The 23,879-nt window shown below is 40.3% G+C and overlaps 1 protein-coding gene across 1 annotated transcript; it reads left to right on the top strand.

The window, feature by feature from the left end:
• abhd17c (abhydrolase domain containing 17C, depalmitoylase) lies at window positions 1–23,270 on the top strand. The gene is made up of 3 exons (XM_008294744.1): window positions 1–708; window positions 9,613–9,792; window positions 19,334–23,270. The coding sequence occupies exons 1-3, from the start codon at window positions 224–226 to the stop codon at window positions 19,551–19,553; spliced, it is 885 nt and encodes a 294-aa protein (XP_008292966.1). The 5' UTR covers window positions 1–223; the 3' UTR covers window positions 19,554–23,270.
• The last annotated feature ends 609 nt before the right edge of the window (window positions 23,271–23,879 follow it).

Here is a 23,879-nt window from a genome sequence, read left to right as displayed (position 1 = left end):
GGTTTAGTGCTGTGAAATAGTATGAATTTAAATGCTCTGTATTTGTTAACGTGTAGTTTCCGTGAGTCTTGCTGTTAGCCACCTGTCTACCTGCTAGCGCGTCAGCTGCAAAGACCAACCTGTCATCTAGCAGTCCGCTCATGGTCAGCTGGATCTGAAGCCAGGACAGAACTCTGTTTTCCACTTCAGTATAAGTTATTTAACCGAGTAACCCCGCGGCTAAATGCCCGAACAAGGCCCCAGGATGAATGGATTTTCTATCGGCGAGCTGTGCTGGCTGTTCTGTTGTCCGCCCTGTCCTAGTCGCATCGCGGCCAAGCTAGCCTTCCTTCCACCGGAGCCGACCTACTCGATGCACACCGATGCTAACGGGGTAACTAGCTTACATCTAACCGAGCGGGCGGACTGGCAGTACTCGCAGCGGGAGCTCGATGCAGTGGAGGTATTTAGCACCAGGAGCAGCCGGGGGAACCGGGTTGGATGCATGTTTGTGCGTTGCGCCCCGAATAGTCGGTACACGCTGCTGTTTTCCCACGGGAACGCCGTGGACCTGGGACAGATGTGCAGTTTTTACATCGGCCTCGGCTCCAGGATAAACTGCAACGTGTTCTCTTACGATTATTCGGGCTACGGAGTCAGCACTGGCAAGCCGTCCGAGAAGAACCTGTATGCGGACATAGAGGCGGCCTGGCAGGTCCTGAGGAACAAGTGAGTGTGACCCATGAGAGTTTTATGGACTGTGCAAATGTTCACAGTTGTTTGGTGTTCATGTAGTAATCCATCCCCAATACATGCCAATATCAAATACGTTATACACTGAGTATGAATAAAGTCAGTATATTTCTGGAAGCCTTTCAGACATGGGATGGATAGTGTTGCTGGCTCCATCAGTGTGATGAAGTGACGGCCTGCCATTTAGACAGGGCTCACTTCTTTAGAAATACTCACTGTAGTGATGGAGAGAGCAAGACTACACATCCGATTTTAATCACTCATGTGATATTAGACAATACACCAACTGCTGTATGAAGTGTAATAATGTCCAATCCTTCCTGCCATATGCGGGGATCGACTAGTTATTGGTGTGATCGATTATTGAGGCTTATATGTGCCATTTTCCCCATAAATACTATTGTGATATTTATTGACTAGTTCATTCATTATAAATTAAACATGCTACTTTGGCTCTGATGCAGCCGGCTCTCTCTCTCTGCAGTCACTCTCCTCTCATCTCACTTGACGAGTTGCAAATCCTCGATTCCTCTCTTTGTTTCTAATGCTAAGAGTCCACAGGGGTGATTTTACATGCCGTTTCTGAATATCGCCTGATTGATAGGCATGCACTAGTAGGCCATTAGGTGGTCACATGACAGCTGCTTTATCTTGGAGACATCAAACCAACATGGCGCTCAGCCACAAACCTGAGACTAGAAATAAGCTATGCATCTGCTGAATTTGTCTTCATTTTGGTTCAACGACAGCTGGTTTAGCTGTTTTATGAAAGTTTCAGGAGGCGTCAGACCTCTGCTCCCCATGGCAATTTGCATAAAGTAGAAGTCAAGTCCACTTTATGGAAATGAGCACGTGGGCGACACTACACCTTGTCATTTGAAACACCTGCGATGCTCCAGGACATGACGCAGGGAGTTTTACATGCACAATGAATGGGAAGCGAGAAATTGACGGATCCTGTGGACACGTAGCATTATTCCTGGGCCGGGTCATGAGCCAGAGGGCCGAGGAGGCTACAACCAGTGATAGAGATGAACCCTCTGTGGTCTCAAGCAATGTCTCGTCAACCACGCTTTCTGATTGGTTGTTACGTGTCATAATTAATCGCTAATCACTGAAAGCCATGGACAGACTGGGACAGACGAGCACATCTCTAGAGCTGAGCTCGCAGAGCTTTGTTTGGAAGGTCAGATTGCACATGGTGCTGAAGTTGTAATGAACACAGCAGTCTTCCACAAGCCTTACATATAGAAGGCTCCAAAAATTTGCCAGAACTTGTAGGTGTTAACAAGTGCAGCTGGAACTTCTCTTGCTGACGGTGCTAACCTCTGGCTGTTGCTAAGATGCTGGCTGTGCCTGTTTGCCTGTTAGCCTGTGGCAAACACTACTTGGAGTACCGTAACATTTCCAAGTAAGATCAACTTTAGCAATCTGTTCTAACTGACAGACACGTCTCTCTAGCAGGAGACACAACCTGCATTTTGGGTAGGTGCTCGTCACATTGTGTCTCCTGGATTGTCTAAGTTTATTTTAGGTGCTTGAATACTGCTGAAGTTAATAAAGATTTAAGGATTGAAAGCCACCAGTGCAAGTGTCCTGCTGATGTTATAATCTTGCTATTGTATTACAGGCAAAAGGCTAAATATTTGTATGAAAGGTCCTTTGATTTCTCACTCTGAACATGCCTCGGATTTATGTTCCATTTGAAAGATTGTCCAAAAGGCACCATAAAGAAACTAAGTTAATCTTTTCCCACAGAGCATTAAATGCAACATTTCATTGTTCCCTTAAACTTGGGAGAGCCCGCCCCAGCATAAAAATGTGTTTATCATTGTTTTATTCTCAGGGAATCTCAGCACCTGAGGAAAGCCTGATGTTTATTCAATATCATTCTAATCACATTCCGCGTAGAAGTCATTAAGTCTGCGGCCTTTAACTGGAGCACGATTTCAGTATTTCCTTACTTAGTCTTCAGGCCTCTCTTGCATTGGAGCAGCTGGAAAGAATTTAAAGATAAAGATTCGATTTCACAAAGATCTGCTGGATTGACAGTCTGATAATTGTTAAATGAGTTTATGGTGTTTTTTCTTCCTCTTTGAAATGAAATGTGCCCCCACTGGACTTAAAAGACACAGTCCCTTATATTGTTATGCACAATAATGTCTCCAAACCTCACAGTTTTTTTTTGTTTTGTTTTGTTTTTTTGAATGACCACAGTTTTTAAAACATCACTGTTTTTCGACTGGAAAAGAAAATTTATGGGTTTGGGTGGAAATAAAAAATGAAGGGAGTAGGTTTTAAAATAATTAAGTGTAATCTGTCATCTCATCACCATTTGGGTGTTTAGTTGGATCATAGCTATTTGGATGTTCCAATAAGCCAAAATATATGAGAATGATTTTCTTTCTCGAGTGTGACATTAGCTACATTTCTTGATTTACATTTTTTTTTGTGGTTGGTTAGACACCAGCCAAGGCTGAGCTCCCTCTGCTTTTACTGAGAGATACAAATACAGTATTGAAATCTCTTGACTCTGGGCTTAGGCTTCACTCTGTCCTGCTCGGTACAGCGTGTGCTGGTAACAGATGCCATGTGACTTTGCATTTGTGATGTGAAAGAAATTGAAATAGTCCCCTAGAAAATACTAGTTATTGTTCACTATCCTCAATAAGCACACCCTATTAAGTGTCAACACTGAATGTCCTTTAAAATTTGAATGAGATTGCGCATCAGTTATTGGACTTGAACCTGTTTTGATGACACTGAAGAGTGTGATCAAGCAATGCCACTGTTGTTGCCATTTAGGTTGTAGAGCCGGAGAGTATGGTGAAAATGTTGGTACTAGCGCATCTCAAAAAATCAGAACATTGTGCTTAAGTAACTTTTGTTTGTAATTTATTTGAAAAGGTGAACTTCCATATATACTATATTCATTGCTAGTGTTGCATGGTATATCAACACTAAAAAAAAAGAAATAGTGCAACCCCTTGCTTTTAAAAACAACACCGAATCCTGTTTTATTAGTATTGATACTTGAATTGATCTGCAGTGTTTTCTAAGAGCAGCATTTCTGATCATTTACATCGATGTGCATCAGCGGGACAGTGAGTGGTTCTTTTTCTTCTTAGCCGGGTACGATCTTCTGACTTGTCTGGTTTAGGAGTGTCTTGATATTAGGAATGTGACAGGTGTAGATTCCTTCCTGAAGATGTCTGTGCTCGGTGGTTCTTGCTACGCTGACACCAGCCTCAGTCCACACCACGACTTTTCTTTATAATCCTCTTAAGGTTGCGGTCATCCCTGTTGCTTGTGCACTTTTTCCTACCACACTGTTACCTTCCAGTTAATTTCCCATTTTTATGCATTGATATAGCACTCTGCCAACAGTCAGTCTTTTCATCAATGACCTTCTATGGCCTAAAATTCTTGTGAAAGATGTTGATGATCTTCTTCTGGATAACTTTCAAATCAGCAGTCTTCCCCTAGAGTGTGGTTGCCTGCACTGAACTGGGCCCAGAGATACACCATGTTTAGGCTGTTTGAATTGTAATTTACACAAACTCACACTGAAATGTTATCATATTTTGAGATACTGAATTTCTGATTTTCATGAGCTATAACCCATAATTATCAAAATTAATACTGTAAAAAGCTTGAAATATATCACCTTACGTGAGTTCTAAAGAGTGTGGTAAGGCATTCTAATGTCAGATTTATCCAAGATGAAACCAAGTGATTTTATCTACATCTGCTGTTTTCTATGTGCAGTGTTTACTTTATTGGGGGTTTCTACAAGTAGAGCACATTTTTAACTGTAAATGCTGGAGATGGTCATGTTTAGATAATTGTAGGTAGCCAAAATCCTGACTGTGATTAATATCACTCCATTAGTCATTATAATTAAATGTGTTGCTTTTGTGCATTCACTGATGCAGTCAATTTCTGCCTGACTGCACATGTATTTTCTTTCTCAATCACTATTTACCAATCACTATTATATACTACAATGTGCTAATCGAAATGCAAAATAAATATGATGGGTATTTACAGCAAAAGAAAGAACTGGTTTGAACAAATAACTTTATAGACACTGATGTTGTGGTGGTGGGATGATCAGAGCCTCACAGGTTTTACTCACAAAATCAAATATCATGCAACGTGTTTCCTTAAACTCCCTGGCATTATGTTGGAGTTCAAGCTCCATCTTTAGCAGATATTAGGTAAATGTCAGTACATTTTGTTGATAAAGCCTCTTTTGCTCTTCACCTTTGAGTATAAAATGAAAGCAGGGCTTTTGCTTTTATGGTACTTGTGATAACAGTTGTAGTGAAAAGAAACGACAGTTGAAGTACTTCTGCTTCCACTAATGCCAGCATACAGTGAGAGAAAGAGTGACAATAAAGTAAGACAGAGTTTGTCCACAGCCTCCAAATCACTAAATCCTGCTGCTCTGTGCTCTAAAAGTGAAACTAAAATTCTGATTGACAGTTCAGATGATGCTCTGAATTTCAGGCTGAGTTTCTGAACACAGCCACAGTTAAACAAGCTGCTTACTTGAGGTCATTAACCCATGTTCCTGTTATTCAATTAACTCCTTGCGCGGGCTGGTAACAGACAGAACATACCTGGTTAGTGAAGGATGAACTGTGAGCTAAGCAGTCAAACTGTATTTCTGTGATGAACTTTTGCTGAATGTTTTGTCAGATTGAGGTTGTTTCTGCTCTTACTTACCAACGACTTGTTACTCTTGTGGTAACAAACATTTTCTGCAGCTCCAGCGTCATCTGTGTTTGCACAGAGCTGCTTCGCCCCTCACACATAAGTTATAGCTATCCCGACAGACAGCGAAAATGCATCATAGACACATATCTTATGGTGATGACATGGAGTGTGCAGATCATGTTCTTCTGTTGTGACGAAAGTTCTGTGGTCTGATGAAACAAAATGGAGCTATATGACCACAATGACCAGAAATATATTTGGAGGAGAGAAGGTGAGGCCTTTAACCTCATGAACACCAGACCTACGCTCAAGCATAGTATTGTGCTCTGGGGCTATTTTGGTGCCAGCGGTGCTTTACATAAAGTGAAGTGTGGCTGTGGCTCAGGTGGTAGAGTGGGTTGTTAACTGCAAAGTTGGTAGTTCGATCCCCCGTCCCTCTGCATGCATAGGCAAGACGCTGAACCCCAAGTTGCTCCCAGTGCCAGGCAGGCACCTTGCATGGCAGCTCTGTCCTCATTGATGTGAATGGGTGAATGAGAGACACATGGTAAAGCGGTTGGAGTACCTGTGTTGGCATGCAAATCACCATGGCTGCAGCTGCAGGCAGTGAGAGGCGCTTTTGTTGTTTTCCAAACAAGGGCATCCTGGACTTATTACATCCAGGTTTCCCAGAAGGCCGCCTTCCTAATTATTATTTATTCATTTGTCAGAAGGTAATTTGCAATTGCAGTGGATCACCTTAAATCCCATATTAGTAAATAATTAATTTAAGGAAGCGTGGATATGCCTCCCTTCACATGCTCATGTACACACTCAATACTTTGAAACCTAAAATAACCTTTGTGTGCCTGTTGTAATATCTTGATTTTCACAAAATAGACATTGTACTCATTGTGCAGGCCTGACAGATTCACTTGCCAGTAGCTCCTGCACTACTGCATACATTGTTCAGGTCAGTCGTACCTTACAGTGTGAAGTGCCATGAGAAGATGTGTTGTGAGTAGGCGCTGTATAAATAAAATAGGATTGAATAGAATTTAAATAAAAAAGACAATTAAGCTGAAAGGTGTTAGCTTTTGCTGTTATATTACAGTACCTTGATTATCCTGAAGGACTAGGTACAATGCAGACGACCAGTCTGCTTGATCTAGAGTTTTTTGATGAGGTATGTAGTAATCCTTGTCCAACGTCCTTCCAGCGTGCTGTTAGATGCACCAGAGTCCAGTGTTTTGTGAGTCAGCTGGCAGCCTGTTGGTACTTTGTCCATCCATTTGTGGGGTCATAATCTGTGATGAGATGATTGCTCAGTTCACTTGCTGCTTATCAGAGCAGGACTTATCTAGACTGAAGGTTACCAGACTTATCACACTCAACCTATTATCTGAAAAGCTGTTGTAATTGCATTGCTTCAAATCATTTGCCATGACTGTTCGAAAGGATCTAATCCTTCTGTGTTTGTGTATTGTGACAAAATCTCAGCTTGACTTCCCTCTGCATTCCAAGCACTGTCAGTAGATGGGAGGCTTTGCATTAAAGGTCTTGTTTTGTGCCCCTTTGGAGCAAATTATTGAATGTGTCACGTCCCCACAGTGTGTCTTTTAATTTTTCAGTTCATAATGCTGCAAAAATGGTTAATTTCACCATGACTGTATAAGCCTTGGTTTTAGCCCGACTCTAAATAGGCTGATTCAGTGTCAGTGGCTCTGCAAACCACTGACTTGCTGCTGTCCACGTCCCCTTCCTGAAGAAAACTTTCTCAGCGTGTGTGATTGACAGCATGGAGAAAAACAACTGACCGCAAGGCAGCTGACACCAGGGAGGGTGTGCAAGACCAGGAATTTGTCTTGCTTCTAACTCTCTGTCTGAACGATCATTTTACGTGGAAATATCGCCAAAGTCACAGCACAGCCATTGTTTCCAGCTTCTCTGTGTGGTGTGTAGTTATGAAATCACTATTTTCATGGTTCAGAGTATCAGCTTGGAAATGGCTCTAAAGTGATTAATATGAAGTGTTGATGGACTGTGTTTCAGTTACTATTTTATACTTGTTCTGCTGTCTGACAATACAAACAGAAAATTAGGTTTTATTGGAGATTCTATTAAAATGCGGTGTATGTGCACAGAGAGCAAGAGACAAACATGTGTACAGTGTAGGTTGCACTGTAGTACAACTAGCCTGGTGAAAACCCTGCAACCCATCCAGTCCGTGTTTATTAACTTATTCAGTCATCTCTATATGTCCCTTTAGCATTACCATTTTCACAGAGCTTTGACCTGTATTCATACCATGAAAGCTAATGAAAGGATCACTTCATGGTTATGGAACATGCCATCGACTGTAAGTGTCCCTCTCTCTATCCTGGAGAGACTCTAGATGTGCCTGTTTTCTGTCAGCACTTCCTTTCACCTTGCAGTATTTAAAGAGAAGCTAAGCAAAGCCATGGAAGTACTTCCAAACTGTGTTGGGTTTGGCAGTGTCACTTTCCACCTTGGTGATTTACAACCTAAAGGCGTTAGTGAGGACAAAGTGGTGGGTGACTGCATAACATGGTAGACACAACAGTTAACCAACACTTGACTTTAATATTATATTAATATTTAGTTTAAACCACTAATATTTCTGGTAGAGGTACTGACTTTAAGTTGTTTAGTTGATGACATCCCAGCCGTGGCCCCCCACAGCAATCAACCTGTGACTTTGCTCTTTTTTAAGCTGTAGGACCTTTATTTTAACTATGTATAGCAGCTCGTTAGAGTTTGGGCTGTAGCACTGTGTAACTAATTATTCTGAGATTATTTCCTTTTGAATTTGAGTAAATTACTATGGAAAGATGTCGAGAAGAGGATCATCAACATTCTCCACAAGGACTTTAGGCCACAGAAGGTAATTGCTGAAAAGACTGACTGTTGGCAGAGCGCTGTTTCAAAGCATGAGAGTAAGCAGTTGACTGGAAGGTAAAAGTGTGGTAGAAAAAAGGTGCACAAGCAACAGGGATGACTCCTATCTTGAGAGAATTGGTCAAGAAAAGTCATTTCAAGAGCTTCAGAAGGACTGAGGCTGGTGTCAGTGCATCAAGAGCCTCCGAGCACAGACGTCTTCATGAAAGGAGAAACAACTGTCACAGTCCAAATATCAAGAAACTCCTAAACCAGAAACAACAGATCAGAAGATCTTACCTGCTTCTAGGGTTTTTTGGTTCTGGTGTTTTACACAAAGTAAATGGAAGTATACAAGAGGATTACCTCCACATTCTTTAGGAAAACCTAAAATCATCAGCTAGAAGGTTGGATTTTAGATGCACTTGGGTGTTCCAACAAGACAGTGACTCCAGAGACACATCAAAAGTGGTAAAGAAATGGCTAAGTCTGGCTAGAATTAAAGTTTTAGACTGATCCCCCCAAAGTCCTTAGTTAAACCCCATTAGCAACCTATGGACTGTGCTGAAAAATACATGTCTGTGCCAGAAAGCCAACACATTTAATGGAACTGCACCAATTCTGTCAAGAGGAGTGGCCAAAGACACAACTTAGTTAAGACGAAAATGGATCAGAAACATTAAACCAAATATCAGCATTGTTGTATGTTTCTTACTCAGCAGTTTTTTATTTGTTTACATTTCCAGAAGATCTTTAGTAAATCTAAGAACGAACCAAAAAGCGGGATTGTTTTTTTATGACAAAAAATTAGTCACTGGAAGATATACATGGTCTTTGCCAGTGTATGTAGACATCTGTTCACAACAGTGTATTTGTGATTGTGCTTTGCACTAGCAGGGCTGTTGTAAAGCTACGATGGGCACACATACAGGCCAGTAGAGAAATATAATTTACACCAGTCAGACACAGTATTACAACCACTTACAGGTAAAGACAGTGTCTTTTATTATCTTGTTACGAAGCCATGTTCTGCTGGGAAATGTTCTCTCCTAGCATTCATCTGGATGCTACTTTGACAATCTACCGTCCACCTAAACATTGTTGCAGACCAAGCATTCCCCCCTATTGGCACTCCCCAACAAACTCCCTCAATAGGACAAATACATGAAGTTGTCTTGTTTCAGTCTTGTTTTAATTTCCTTGACAGTGCATAACGTGCTGTTTATTTAATGTAAAATGCTTTTGTAAGTGAGAGTGTCTTGTCTGTTTTGTGTTTTGAAGGTATGGCGTAACACCTGAGAATATCATCTTGTACGGTCAGAGCATTGGCACTGTGCCCACCATCGACCTGGCTGCTCGCTATGAATGTGCTGCTGTCATCCTGCATTCACCACTAATGTCAGGGCTACGGGTGGCCTTCCCTGATACACGCAAGACCTACTGCTTTGATGCCTTCCCCAGGTGAGTCGTAAACACACAGCAACACTTACGCATAACAGCAACCTGGGCAACTAGTAGCTTGGTAAAATCCAGTTGCCGCAATTGACCAACAAGGTCAAAATGTTTGCGTCTGTGTTTACATGTAACATGATTACAGGTATCTTTCACATTCATTGCAAGGTTTGTAGAACAGGCATTGGTGATTTGTTCACAAATTTATAGTCTCCAGTAACTTGGCCAATTGTCGATGTTCAGATTGGCATGTAGCCACCCGATCCATTCACTGTGTAGTCAGTTCCCTCCAGATGGTGATCTTCAACCTGCAGTGTTTGTTTGTTTATGAAAAATTATATTAGTTTAAATGAGCAACAGCTGAAATATTCTTTAGAAGCCTCGCATATGAGTACTGTTTGTTTGTACCAGTAGTTACCAGTGTTTCCATCCTTCCATCCATCCGCACTTATCTGTAGTAGAGGCTAAATATTCAGCCCGTATATCCTTTTTGCCACATCCTCTAGCTCCTCTTGGGGGATCAACAGGGGAATATGTAGTTCCTTCAGTGTGTTGTGAGTCTGCCCCACAGTTATCTCCAGTTAGACATTCCATAAATATCTTCACAGGGAGGCGTCTGGGAGGTAATTTGGTCAGATGCCCGAACCAGACTCCTTTTGACATGAATGGGCTGTGGTTCTCCTCCACAAGAGGCCCAGACATCCTGTCAAGGAAACTCATTATGTCCACTTGTATCTGCAGTCTAATTCTTGCGTTCTTGACCCACAGCTCTTAGAGTTGGAGTGTACTGTTATTGGATTGGTAAATTAAAAACTTCACCTTCAGTCAATCAGCACTGATACTAAAGCAGCAGAAGAAAAGTTTGCAGACCTCTTCAAAACTTCCAAGGTGTATGTTTTTCTCTGATGCACATTTTGTTAGTTTGTGTTTCCAGAGTCTAGCAAACAGTCAAGCTTCTCATTGATGTTAGAGTAACATGAATCATTTAATAGCAAGCCCGCAGTTTAGTTCTTTTATCACCATGTTTCAGTTTTCTACTTTTAGTTTGGGGAAAGCTTATTGTGTTTGTCTGATTGATCTGTTCATGCTGTAAAATAATCCAACAGATCTGAACAGCTTCTTATCCTGTTCTCTTTTCTGACCTTTGCTAACCCACCATATGACATAGAGTGCAGAAATGTTTCATTTACATGCATTCTGTTCTTGCATCTGACTGTGTGACAGAATGTAACGGAGGGCATCTTATTCAGACTACTGGCTCAAAATTTATTCTTAAGGAATGACCAGAAAAGCCACCAACTTGCAGACAAGGTTGTAGCCCACATGCTAAAAATGTAGTGTTTTTTACAATATAGATATACAGAGGTCTCTGTGGAACTGCTATTCAAATAAATCCATCTTGCTGTAGTACAGTACTGGAGTGAATTGGTCATCTTAATCAGTTACAGCTAAACCATCTTTACAATTAATGATAATTATGTTAATATTACAATATTACTCCCACTTTTGTGAAATTGCGATGTGATCAGTACATGTGTGGTAGAAAATGTTTATATGTTTAAACAGAGTGAGTTGGAGTGTTTAACACACTTGGTGAATTACAGATTGCAGTAAACAATGAGTGTGAAATGAATTGGCCTTTTACGCAGTCAATATGATGCTTGTCTCAGCTGTGACAAACACAGCAGGTGCAGTTCCTAGCTGTACAGTTATAGGAAAAACCACAGTCTCTACAAAAGACAGCGACAGAAATCAGTCCTAATCGGCCAAAACTTCTGTGGGATGCATTTTGTTGTCGTGCCTAAGAGAAAACCTTTATTCATACATACAGAGATGTTTGTTCAGAACCCTCTGAACCTCAAAACTGGCAAGTGGGTTTGAAAGGCATAACATTATTAAAAAGTCCAGAAAAAACATCATTTAGTAAACCCAGACATGAAGAACAGAAAGACACATTTTCAAGTCTAAACCTGAAAATTGTAACATTTTGTCAAAATAGTTTTATTCTGTATTTTAAAATTAGCCAAAAATGCTCCAGATTCCCAACCCCTCATCCCCCAGAACCTTTCTGTGCTCCTCAGTAAAGCCATTAGTGATGCGGCTGAACTGCAGGCTATGCTTATAGAAGAGAAGTATGTAAACAAATAAAAAAATGTATGCAAAAGAATATTTAGAGGATGTAGTGTCACATTGTTTTCCCACTATTGGCAACACCAGTTTGTAACAATCAATCAATTTGTACAAACTAAAAATTTTTGTAAAAATGTAACTTAAATTTTTTTGTAGCATAATAATTGTGTTACACTGCACAGAAGAGAATTTTGATTTCTTTCTGCTTAGCCATGGTTGTACTGTTTCAATAGAAGTGCAGGACTTTACGTTGCAGTGAAAAAATATCCCACAGTAAATAAGAATGTGATGTCCAGAGACTGTTTTGGGTTCAAAAGGTCAGTTTAAGAGATTACTACTTAGTAGATCTCCAGAAGTGTCCTAACCTGTGTGGAGTAGCCAGTAGATGGTGTTCAGGCTGTGGTATTCATTTAGACTAGAGATGTTTGGGAAATCCATGATGATATTGGGCCATTAAACATGAAGTTTTATTACTGACTTTACACAAGATGCAGAGAAGAATTCCCGTTGCGTCAGTAGAAACCATGTCCCCACACTGGAACACGTTGGGCAACAGGGAAACTTTTGGTGCTCAACTTGCGTGCATATTTCTATACAATACTCATCTACCATTTTAAAATAGTGAAATTATAAAATGTAACACTAGTAGAGCCTTTTTATAAAAACATATATTTTTATGGTGCCACTGTACTCGACATACAGATTTTATGAAGAAGGTAAAACACTCTGCAGCAAGTCTTAAACTCAAGCACAGCATGAAACAGCTTCAACAAGAAGCTGCATATCCTAATTGCATTATATTATTAAAAAACCTCAGATTGATCTAGAATAATTCATCCTGGCCACATGTCCAGATGTGTGAGTGAAACACGGGTTTCTGTTGTTTGTTTGAATCTACCTGTTGAGAAATCTTGCACACAGCTTCCTGTGGTATCAGTAGGAATCCAACTAAAAAAGAAATTAGTAATTCCAATTAACTATGAGCCTGCTTGTGTTTGCTGTGTTTTAAGTAAGCACAACAAACCTTTACTTTCACTTTTTGCGCAGCAATTGTGTCAGCAGGGCCACTTTTCTCTTTTGACCAAAAACTTGTCCTTGGGCCACACTGGGACCAAAGAGTGGAATTATGATGGTATTGTTATTGGACCTCACCTGGTTCATAATTTAATTACTCAAGGGACAACCACTTGTCTGACATAATTATAAACACCCAGAAAAAAAAAAATCAATTTAATGACATCTGCTGTGTCTCAGTGGATTCGTAGTCTGCAGTGTAGCATGGTGAAGAATGTTAAGTGTAGCTTCTGGGGAAGTGTTAGATGACTGTACAGTACATTTGGACAGGGTTGTATGTCTAAATCTGTGTGTATGATCTATATGTTTGTGTGTGCTGAGCATGCTAAGAGTCTGTTGTGGATACTGTATTTGCGTTACGTGCAAGACCTTCAGTATGTGATGTTCTTAGCCACAACACTTGCACTGAGTATCTGAGGTTAACCCTTTCGACACTGTAGCCCGCTATACCAGGCTGGCATTATGACTCTCGTTCAACATGGCAGACCGCTATATTGGTCTGCGGCTTTCACCGCCGTTCAACACTGCAGCCCGGTACAGCGTGCTCCATTATGTGGTGACTTTCTGTTTCTTTTATTTTGATTGTCTGTCAGTGGGAATCCCCGTCTGTGAACAAAATCACCAGAAAACAGGATTTTCACTACCAATCCATCCATTCATCCATTATCTATACACCGCTTAATCCTCACTAGGGTCGTGGGGGCTGGAGCCTATCCCAGCTGACTTAGGGCGAAGGCAGGGGACTCCCTAGTAAGGTCGGCAGTCTATCACAGGGCCCAACTTAGAGACAGACAGCCAAGCACACTCACATTGACACCTATGGACAATTTAGAATCACCAGTGAACCTCAACATGTTTTTGGACTGTGTGGGAGGAAGCAAGAGAACCCGGAGAGAACCCACGCTGCATGGGGAGAACATGTAAACTCCACGCAGAAAGATCCCGGGTGTCCTCACCAGGATGTGAACCAGCGACCTTCTTGCTGCGAGGCAGCGGTGCTAACCACTGCGCCACCTTGTAACCCAATTTTCGTTACATTGTTTCCGAAATGTTTATAAGCGATCAAAAATAACTATCTAATTACAAGACTTTGGCTGATGTCTCAGAATATAAGAACTGATAATCCCTGGTAATCATTAAGTTTACCTTTACCTTTTCTTTTTCATACTTGTATTTCACCTGTATGTTTATGACAAGAGTAAACTTCCATCTATATTTAACCAGATATGTAATGATGCGAAGTCTACTTAAGAATTTATGAGTGATTAATCAAAACCATATCTGATCATGACTTTCAAGCAAAGTTACTTAGTGTTGAATTGTATAAGGAATACACATTTACGTAGTGTTGAAAGGGTTAGAGTTACATTTGCTTGCCAGTGTATCAGCTGGGGGATGTTTCCTTATACCTTTCCAACAGTTTAATGTACTGTCAGGTCCATACGTATTTGGACAGCAACCCTAATGTTTGTAATTTTGCTTGTGGACAACAAAGCAATCAAGATGTGATTGAAGTTTAAAGTTTTTGCGTTTGCTTTTTGCTTCTGCTTTGTGCTGCAGACAGTGGCTTAGATGGAGGACTCAGGAGAGGGGGGCTCGAATTCTGTATGAAGTCACAAGCGACAGTAGATTTTTAATTTGACTATTTTTGCATGTTTGGAGTGCATGCATTCTCTTCTCTTTCCGTCATTCTGGGACAAGTTCATCTGATTCAATCTATTCAAAGAATGTTGATCCAAAAAAGGGCAGGGATTTTTAGCTTTTCTAGCAAAGTCTAATTTGGTCTCTGTGTTCCTGAGTGTTACCAAATGTTTGCTTCTTGAGGAAAACCTTTTGTATTTATACTCTTTAAGGTTTATGTTGATTGTAGACTTTGACAGTGATTTGCCTTCCTCCTCCAGAGTGGTGTTGAGTGTTGTTTTTTTTTTTTCACTAAGGAAAGAATTCTGTGATCATCCACTTAACTTGTCTTCTGTTGTCTTCCAGGTGTTTTGGTATAGCTGAGCTCGCCAGTACATTTCTTGTTTTCGGGAGTATACTGAATTTTTGATTTTGACACTGCTTTTTTTTTTTCCAGCCTACTGATGGCCTTCTTCACTTGAAATACCCCCTCTTTAGACAGCCTTGAGAATTCCTATGAACAGCTGTCAAATGCAAATTCAACTCTTGTAATCAAGTCCTTCATTCCTCAGTTTGTCACATAATATCAAGGACACCAACACACCTGGCTGTGAAATGCTATCAGTCAGTTGTCTGGTTACGTCTGAGTGTGTTAAAATCGATGGACTTTCTTAAAACTGGCTGTAATTAAAAATACGTTTTAAACAGTTGATACAATATTTTTGTTGGATATCTTGAATTGTAAAGGAAAGCTCAGAGTCTACACTTAATTTACAACTCGGTTGATTCTTTACAAATCCACTGTAGTGGGGTACAGAGGCAAAATGATTAAGTTGTGGCACTGTCCAGTTCCTTGTGTAGCACTGTGAATCAGCTAAGATGAAATGCAAACTGATGGATTTCAGTTAAAAAAAAAAAAAAAACTTTAGATGGACTTCACCTAAAAAAAAAACAACCAAAAAACAGCTGCATTTGTTCTGATTCTTTTCAAGTAACCACAAGATGCAGCTACAGATACAGGAAAAAGGCCTTCGGGAGGAAAGTTCTGTGGTCAGGTTTTTTTTGTTGTTGTTTTGTTTTCAAAGAGCTATTTGACCAGAAATATGTTTGGGGGAGAGAAGGTGAGGCCTTTAACCCCAAGAACACCACACTTGCCAACAAGCATGGTGGTGGCAGTGTCATGCTCTGAGGCTGTGTTGCTGCCAGGGGGATTGATGGTTTTTACAGAATAAATGTAATAATGAAGAAAGAGGATTACCTCCACATTCTTCAGGAAAACCTAAAATCATCAGCCATAAGATTGGGTTTTGGAGGCAGTTGGATGTTCTAACAAGACAATGACATCAAACACACACCAGAAGTGGTGAAGAAATTGCTTAGTCAGGCTAGAATTAAGGTTTTAGACTGACTGGACTGTGCTGAACATACACATCTGAATCAGAAAGCCATCACATTTAGTTGAACTGCATAAATTCTGTCAAGAGCACAGGTCAAAGATATAACCTCAGGCCCTCAAACACCTAACTGAGGTGAAAATGGCCAAATGACATTTACCCAATTAGCATTGATGTATGCCTTTTTATGAAACAACAGATTTTGACATTTTTAGAAGATCTGTAGTAAATGTATGAAAGAACCAAAATACATGATTGTTTTTTGTGACAAAGACGCATGTGTTTTAATGACTCCATTATAGAAAAATAAGAGTTATGGGAGTCATTGGAAACTCAAGTCTGCCATGATGTACATGTTCTTTACAAGTGCATGTGAACATCTGTTCACAACTATGTATTTGTGATTGTGCTTGGCACTAGCAGGACTGTTTTAAAGCTACGATGGGCACACATGCAGGCCTGTAGAGAAATAGAATTTATACCAATCAAACACAACATTATAACCACTTACAGGTAAAGACAGCATCTTTGATTATATTGTTACAATGCCATGTTCTGCTGGGACATGTTCAGTCCTGGCTATCGGTGTGCAAAACAATAACAGACGCAGAGTGAGAAAATTAGTGCAGACGGAAATAAAAGTCAGCTTGCCAGTGTGGCAGTTTTATTGTTTTGAAGTCTGATCCAGACCAGAACACCGCTGTGTGGAAACTATGCATGAAAACAACCAGAGAACCCCCGTATCAAACAAGCCCCGGAGCAAAGTTTTACCAGAGGATAAATAAGCTCTGATGTTAACGGTTCTGCTGTCGGTACTTCAGAAATGAAGAAGAACGTTATTATTATGATGTTGCACATTCTGTGTTATCACCATAAGACATTCCTCTGTGATACATTTTAACTTTCTAAATTCGGAAGAGAGTTGTCTGTGTCGGAGCCTGGATGAGGACTGGAGCAGCTCAATGCATCACACAGACTGAGGAGAAAAGTAAATGTTCTAAAGCATAGTTACACTTCTAAACAACGAAATGAAAAACGGTGTACAGCGTTTTACTTAGTGCAAAAAACCTGTGACTCCATGACCACAGTGCCCTGATGCTGTCATCACCAGAACATTAGTGTCTAAGTGATTTGATCAAACGACGGCTGTTCATTAATAATTATTTTACAGTCCAGTAATCACATTATGGTATATAATCCTGATTTGTTCAAAACAATGCTGTTGCAGAGGGCTGCTTATAAATGTTAATTTATATACAGTACATGTGAAAAAATGAGAACATCTGAAGTGGTGGGTCAGACATCGCCAGTACCTGAAGGGTCTGATTTAAAGAGGATCCATTTTTATGACACATACTTATTTTTTCAAATGTGTCAAACCCCAAAACTTGTAGTCAGGTATCTCCACACCAAATGTTTTCCAGAAATGATCTATTATCGTGGTTTTCTCTGTGTAGCTGTGAGCTCATGTTCATACAGATGTAGGCGGAGATAATGTTTGACCACCATGTCTGCCATCATTCTGTCTGTGTTCCCCAAATGTGAAGTGAACACAATAATAGTTTTATTCCATTTGGAATGACATTAGTTTACAATGACTTCCCTGCAGTACTCTTCCAACTAAACTCAGTCTGAACAGCAGGGCACCATGGAGGCTGAGCTGCTGCCTCCAGTCACAGGCAAAGATGATTAGGAAGGAATTTGTATTCATGGTTGAACTGGAGCAAATATGTCCAGGCCATAAGACAGACCAGATCACCAATAACATTATTCAGTGCGAGTGTCTTATACAGTCACATTTACACATTCATGTTACTGGCTTTGGAACAAGGGAGACTTGAACAGCTTTTCATAGTAAATGATCACAGAGCCACTTGAAATATTACGATGAAAACAAAAACATTTTTAAACATTTTCAATACCTTCTTAACAGTGCTGCAGCTACACAATTCCTGCATCTCTATCAATGCTGTGGTCCTCTGAGAATCTGCGATTTTCAGAACGCTTTAAGCTCTGTGTCTGACATGCTGGCTAACATGCTGCACACGCACAACTACAGTACACCCCAACAACAATCTTCAAAAAGTTATCGCAATTGAAATGTTGGGTTTCAGGAGATTGACAGTGTTTTTGTGTGAAGACAATTTATTAGAGTTAATTGAATGCATTAGTTTTGGACAAATGTATGCAGAGATGTTCTTGATACGAACTGTTCATGAACTTCTTTGTGGGGAAAAGCCAACAACGGTCCTTCCTCCCATACATGTTTCGATTCAGAGTAGACACAAAGAGGAGGTCTGTTGTCAGTGCATTTGTAAGAGGTTGACAGTGAGCTCAAAAATGAAATTGGATTTTAAATATAGGGAAAACTAAAATCAATATATGGCCATCAATGTAGATATTGTAGCAGATAATGAATGAAAAATGATTTCTTTTCACTGTTGAAACAGTCTCAGCTCAAGGTACAAGGTAATATTCACCTCATCCAAATAAACCACATCATTCGTGGATGGTGTTTAATTCAGTTGTCGGTGAAATGGAGATCTTCAAAGTGTCCAATATCCTCATGTCATATAAATCTTATTCATGACGCTTCAAAGTTGCACTTAACAATTCATCTTTCCACACATCATTAAGAAATAGCAGTTTGAAGATGTTATCTGGTGATCATTACCCATTCAGATTCTAATTAGAAGTACACAAAGACCAGTTTCTGTGTTTAGGTTAGCGGTGACGGCTCCGTTTCCGCGGCGGCAGGGATATTCTGAGATCAAGTTTGATATCCCAATTCCAGCACAGCGAACGAATATTCGGCTATTCAGGTCCAGCCCTAGTGTGGGGGTGTCTTAACTGTGCAAGATCAGCCTGTTATATTTGGAGACGGGAGGCCAACTCTCTAAATGACCGTCTGGTATGCCTCTGTGGTCCCTTTTGTAAGAAGAGTCTGATCTCAGCAGCCCGTTGGTGATACAAAACAGTGGGCAGGAGGTTTCCAAACTGTCTTAAATATAACATTTCTCTTGGATGACAAGCGTTGGTTTCAGCTCAGAGTTGGCATCTAATATTTGTCTGATGGCAAAGTTAAACTTCGTGTTTTACTTGAAACTCCCAAGAATGCAAGGTGTCCAAACTTCCCAAACTCTGTAATGTGAAATCCAACAGTGATACAAAATAAGAATGTTTCATGTCAGTGGTCAGCCATCCAATCTCATACAGTCCAGTCCAACAGGTGTCCAAAGGATTTGAGTGATTCGACCCACTCTCTCTTTGGTAAACTAGCTTAATGTCTTTCTTTTACTTACCATTTATCTTCCTCTTTTTCCTCTCCACAGTATTGACAAAGTGTCCAAGGTGGCATCTCCAGTGCTGGTGATCCATGGTACGGAGGACGAGGTGATTGACTTCTCCCATGGCCTGGCCATGTACGAGCGCTGTCCCCGTGCAGTCGAGCCCCTTTGGGTGGAGGGAGCTGGCCACAACGACATCGAACTGTACGCCCAGTACCTGGAGAGACTCAAGCAGTTTATCTCCTTTGAGCTCGCCACTTCTTGAGAGGAGCTCACCACTTAGGCCCAGGTTCATCTCAACATACTCAAGAGCTTCTTCCTCATAATCCCCCAGATTCCTCTTTTAGTGGTGGGGCATGACTAGAGGAACAAAAATCTCACTGTTCCTCTCGGTCCTTGGAGTCATTTCAAGGTGGGAATGTGTGGTGCACTGGAAGAGGAGATGTTTTTTCATTGTTGAGGTGCAACTGAGGGGTAGGCCAGTCTAATCCAGACATACAGGCTTAACATTTAGTGTCGCCAAAAACTGGCTGGTGCCTACTACATGTGAACCCAGATTGCCAGACATCCTGGGCCTAGACAGTGTTTGCACGGGCTGCTCAAACTAGGTTTATATTCCACTCCAGCTCTCAGCCTCCTTGCGTCCTCTGTTCAGCCTGCCTCTCACCTTTTCTACCAGTGCGTCTCTCTCTGTGAGCTTCTGTCTGTCACATTTCCTTCTTTCCTCTGTTTCTCTCATGAGCTCCTGCAGTCTTTCTTTTTGACTGATAGTCTTTGCAATGCTGATTTTTGTATTGTTTTATACAAGATAAAGAAGTATCAATTTTGCACCTCGAGATACAGTTGTTGAAGTTTTTTACTTTTTCTGTAATTTTAAGTTATCATTCAGGGTTGATTGACAGTGGCACTTTAAATGTGCAGCTACTTTCAGGTAAAGATTTTTTTCTGTGCTTGGATATATGTATGTTAATTTCTTTTGTTAATGGCATTCCATGTTTTTTTTTGTTTTGTTTTGTTTGGTTTTATGTTATTTTTTTAGATGGGCGTACATTTGAAAGCCATTACCCACAATTCACTCCTGCATATCTGCTCTTTGCAGCTGTGACCTTTGAAGTCTTGATGCATGCTACTCCCTCATATGAGGTGTGAACAAAAAATCCTGAGATTGTGCTTATAAAAATTAAAAACCGTACCTAATTTACATTCGGCTGTCATACCTGTTGAAGTGTTATCCTTGTACAGCAATTCAGCGCCCCAGCAAGTGCTCCTGCAACTCTTGTAATGCTCCCTCAGAGTCCCATTGTGTAAACATGCCAATCAACATCTGCGTCAAGCGCTGAATCTCTTAAACTGTGTCAAAACATGTATTAATTTACATAAATTTGATTTTGGGGAAGAGAAAGTAGTCACATGGAGCCAAATCCGGCAAATTGAGGCGCAGCGTTGTGTTGTGGCCAAACACTTGTGCATAATCACCATGTTCTGATGAGTGCACAGGGCAGTTAGAGCACCCACACATCATTCTGCCATCGGTTTGCACCAAATGTTCTCCCTTAGTTAACTCTGTACTTCACACTAAAACTTTGTCTCCACAGCCAAAGCTTGGGGGACAAATTCATGGTGCACAGCCACAAGAATGTTAAAGAAAACAATGAGTGGACTTTATGCTTCTTCTCTGGTCTGAAACACTGTGACTCCTATGTTATGAAAACTGCTGTTGACTTGGTGGTGTCTGCAGACCCACCTCTCATCACCAGTGATGGTCCTTGACGTGAAGGTTGGAACATCCTCACAAAATGTGGAGATTTTCATCTGAGTCCATGGAAAGATCACTAATGTGTTCCCTCCAGTGCTCCCAAAAACGTAGCTGACAGAGGCTGCATGTTTACACTCCTGATGCACTCTTTGTAACACCCGACACAGTCTGGGAGTTTTTGATCACACCGTGTAGAGGGAGAACATAATACCAAACTTTATTGAGTAATCTAGTGATATACAGTACACCCGCTTAGTGGCAACAACACAGTCCTCGGGGGACAATTACTTCCACTTAGGTATGTTTGAGCCCCTGATACAGTCTGCATACAAACAATGCCTTTAGTACTTGGTGTCCTTTTATTTGAATTGTTTTGCCTGTTCACAGTAATTGTCCTAATGACACCATGACAGGCAGAGGTACAGGGAAGTGTCAACCTTAATTGTTTATTGAAATATGTTGTGACGAGTGAATCATCTATATGCAGAAGACCGTAGTGATTTGTAAAATGATTCAATAGGTCATTAAATGAACAGATTTTATCAGCTTATGTTGCAGAATACAAATACATCTTGCAAGCCTTGGCAAAGAAAAAGTGATTACCCATAACCTCCATTCTAATTAGTGTCATTTTGTTTACATACATATCAGAATCCTCACTGCATGTGTGAATGTTGTCACACCATACGTTTGCTACGAAGCAACACAGCAATGAGTCTCCCAAATGTCAGACAATAAAGACCCTTACCTCAGTAGATGAGAGAGCAGCAGGTATCGAGGCTATGTTTTGGTTAACTGGAGATCATGTGGTAATAAGAAAAGACAGCTTTTTCAAACAAACACAAGTGGTTCTTTGCTGTAAACTGAAACCAGCAAGCAGGACTGAGAAGAGAAAGGACACTGAACTGAACTGAACTGAACTGAACTGAACTGAACTGTGTGAAATTGTTCAAGACAAAAATGCTGTTTCTGGGTTTGCATGTGTATTTAATTTACCAGTCCTTTCACACTAAAAACAAAGCCTTACATCTGTACAAATTTCACCCAGACATTCCTGTTGACTACAACAGGCCTCTTGTGGTCTTCAGGGGAACTGATAACTGCTGCTATTCATCTGAGGAATCAGTCGATCACTGTGAAAGCCAGACTGTTTGAGGAATACTGAAATGACAGCAAGGTACTCAAACCAAATTCAACCTGACCAACCACAGCCATCCTCTTTTGTCTGGCATTTGTTCCTGCCTGCAGTAAAAAGGAACCGGCCAGGGAAGCCCTATTTTCCAACACGGTTCTGTGATGAACTCTCTGATATGTTGCTGTTTACCAGCTCAGACTCCAAAGTCTTTGGATAGAAACACAAAGGAGAAATGGAATATCATGGAAATGTGCAACACTTGCAAATCACCTTTCATAGTTCGTGGACATTTAAACTTGTAACAATTGTATTTGAATCATTTGTTTTTTTGATTCCTGCAAATGGAAGAAAAAAATGAAGTAAAACACTACAAAATTAAGCTAAACAATCACATTGAGAAAAACAAAAAACATGTGAAACACTATCAAGTTGAAGGAAATGCTGATCATGTTTTTGGAAAACGATTGTGTTTGAGGGATATTTGCGTAGGAACTTAAAATGATCATTTGATCCTTGTATTGCTGTGAAGTGATCTGTCAGTTATGTACTAGTGTGTTCTGATCGTAGCTAATGCTGGGATAATGTTTTTGGATAAAAAGCCTTTAATCATCTCTAGTATATTTCGTCTTTTTAAAGGAAATGAAGACCCTGCTTTAGACCTGATATTGTTTTGATACTGACATTTTTATGAGGTTTTCCAGTCTAAATGTTAATAGATTTACACTGTCTCTTAAACTGGTTTGTATAATAAGCCTCTGTAATCGTGTACTTCAATATCTTCTCTATACATATTAGCCTTTTCAAGGGGCTGGCGAGTCTCATTGATTTTAACACTGGAATCACAATATGCAAATGAAAGGCAGATGAAGCTAGTCGACTCAAATATTGGTTATAGTGTGTAAAACAAAACCAATGAAATAAGCCTTAAATATGCTGTGAAACATACATTGTGATTGTTGCAAGAAGGCAGCAAAGTCTGTGTTGCTTATAATGGAATAAAGGATGCATGGAAGTGTATGTGTGACCTTGTTTCGCTGTGTTGGATAGATTAAAGGACTGTATTGTGAGTGCCATTGTGCCTCTGAAACCTTTGAGACAACACGATTCTTTTTTTATTTTTTTTTAACATCAAAAGCAAAAGTCTCAAAAAACTAAGTGTTAAACTAAATTACTCGGTATAGTTGTTAAGTTTTTCAAATGTAAATGACATAATGCGTAATCCAGAGCCTGAATGTGTCCAGGCATTTGGTTGAGCTTTATCTGCTGCCAACAATGTTTGGTCTATAAGAAGAAAAACGCTAAACACCCATGATGGTGACCCCTGGTACCGATGCCAACAGTATACAACAGAAATGACTTCACCAATGTGCATGTGGTTTAAATGGCAAATGATTCAAAATTGTTATCACCCGCTAATAAGTACATTTTCATTTTCGTATTTCTAAATTAACAAGTAAAGTCTATCCTTTTACAAACATTTTGGAGTCACAAACAAGTTCCTCTTTTTTTTTTCTTTACACTGTACCATACTTTATTGGAAATTCCGCCTTTAAGTAGAAACTATATCCAACAAAGGTGAATACACCTGCAACAAAATTGAGTAATTAAGCTAACTGCATGGACATGGGTGTAAAATAATTTGTGAACACCAGAACGTCCTTAGCTTTGGAACTGTGGACTGTGTCTATCTGCATCATGGC

This window comes from Stegastes partitus, unplaced genomic scaffold, assembly GCF_000690725.1.
Source record: "Stegastes partitus isolate 25-593 unplaced genomic scaffold, Stegastes_partitus-1.0.2 Scaffold991, whole genome shotgun sequence".
NCBI lineage: Eukaryota > Metazoa > Chordata > Actinopteri > Pomacentridae > Stegastes > Stegastes partitus.
Note: the sequence above shows the minus strand (reverse complement) of the source record. Positions and strands in the feature narration are given on the sequence as shown.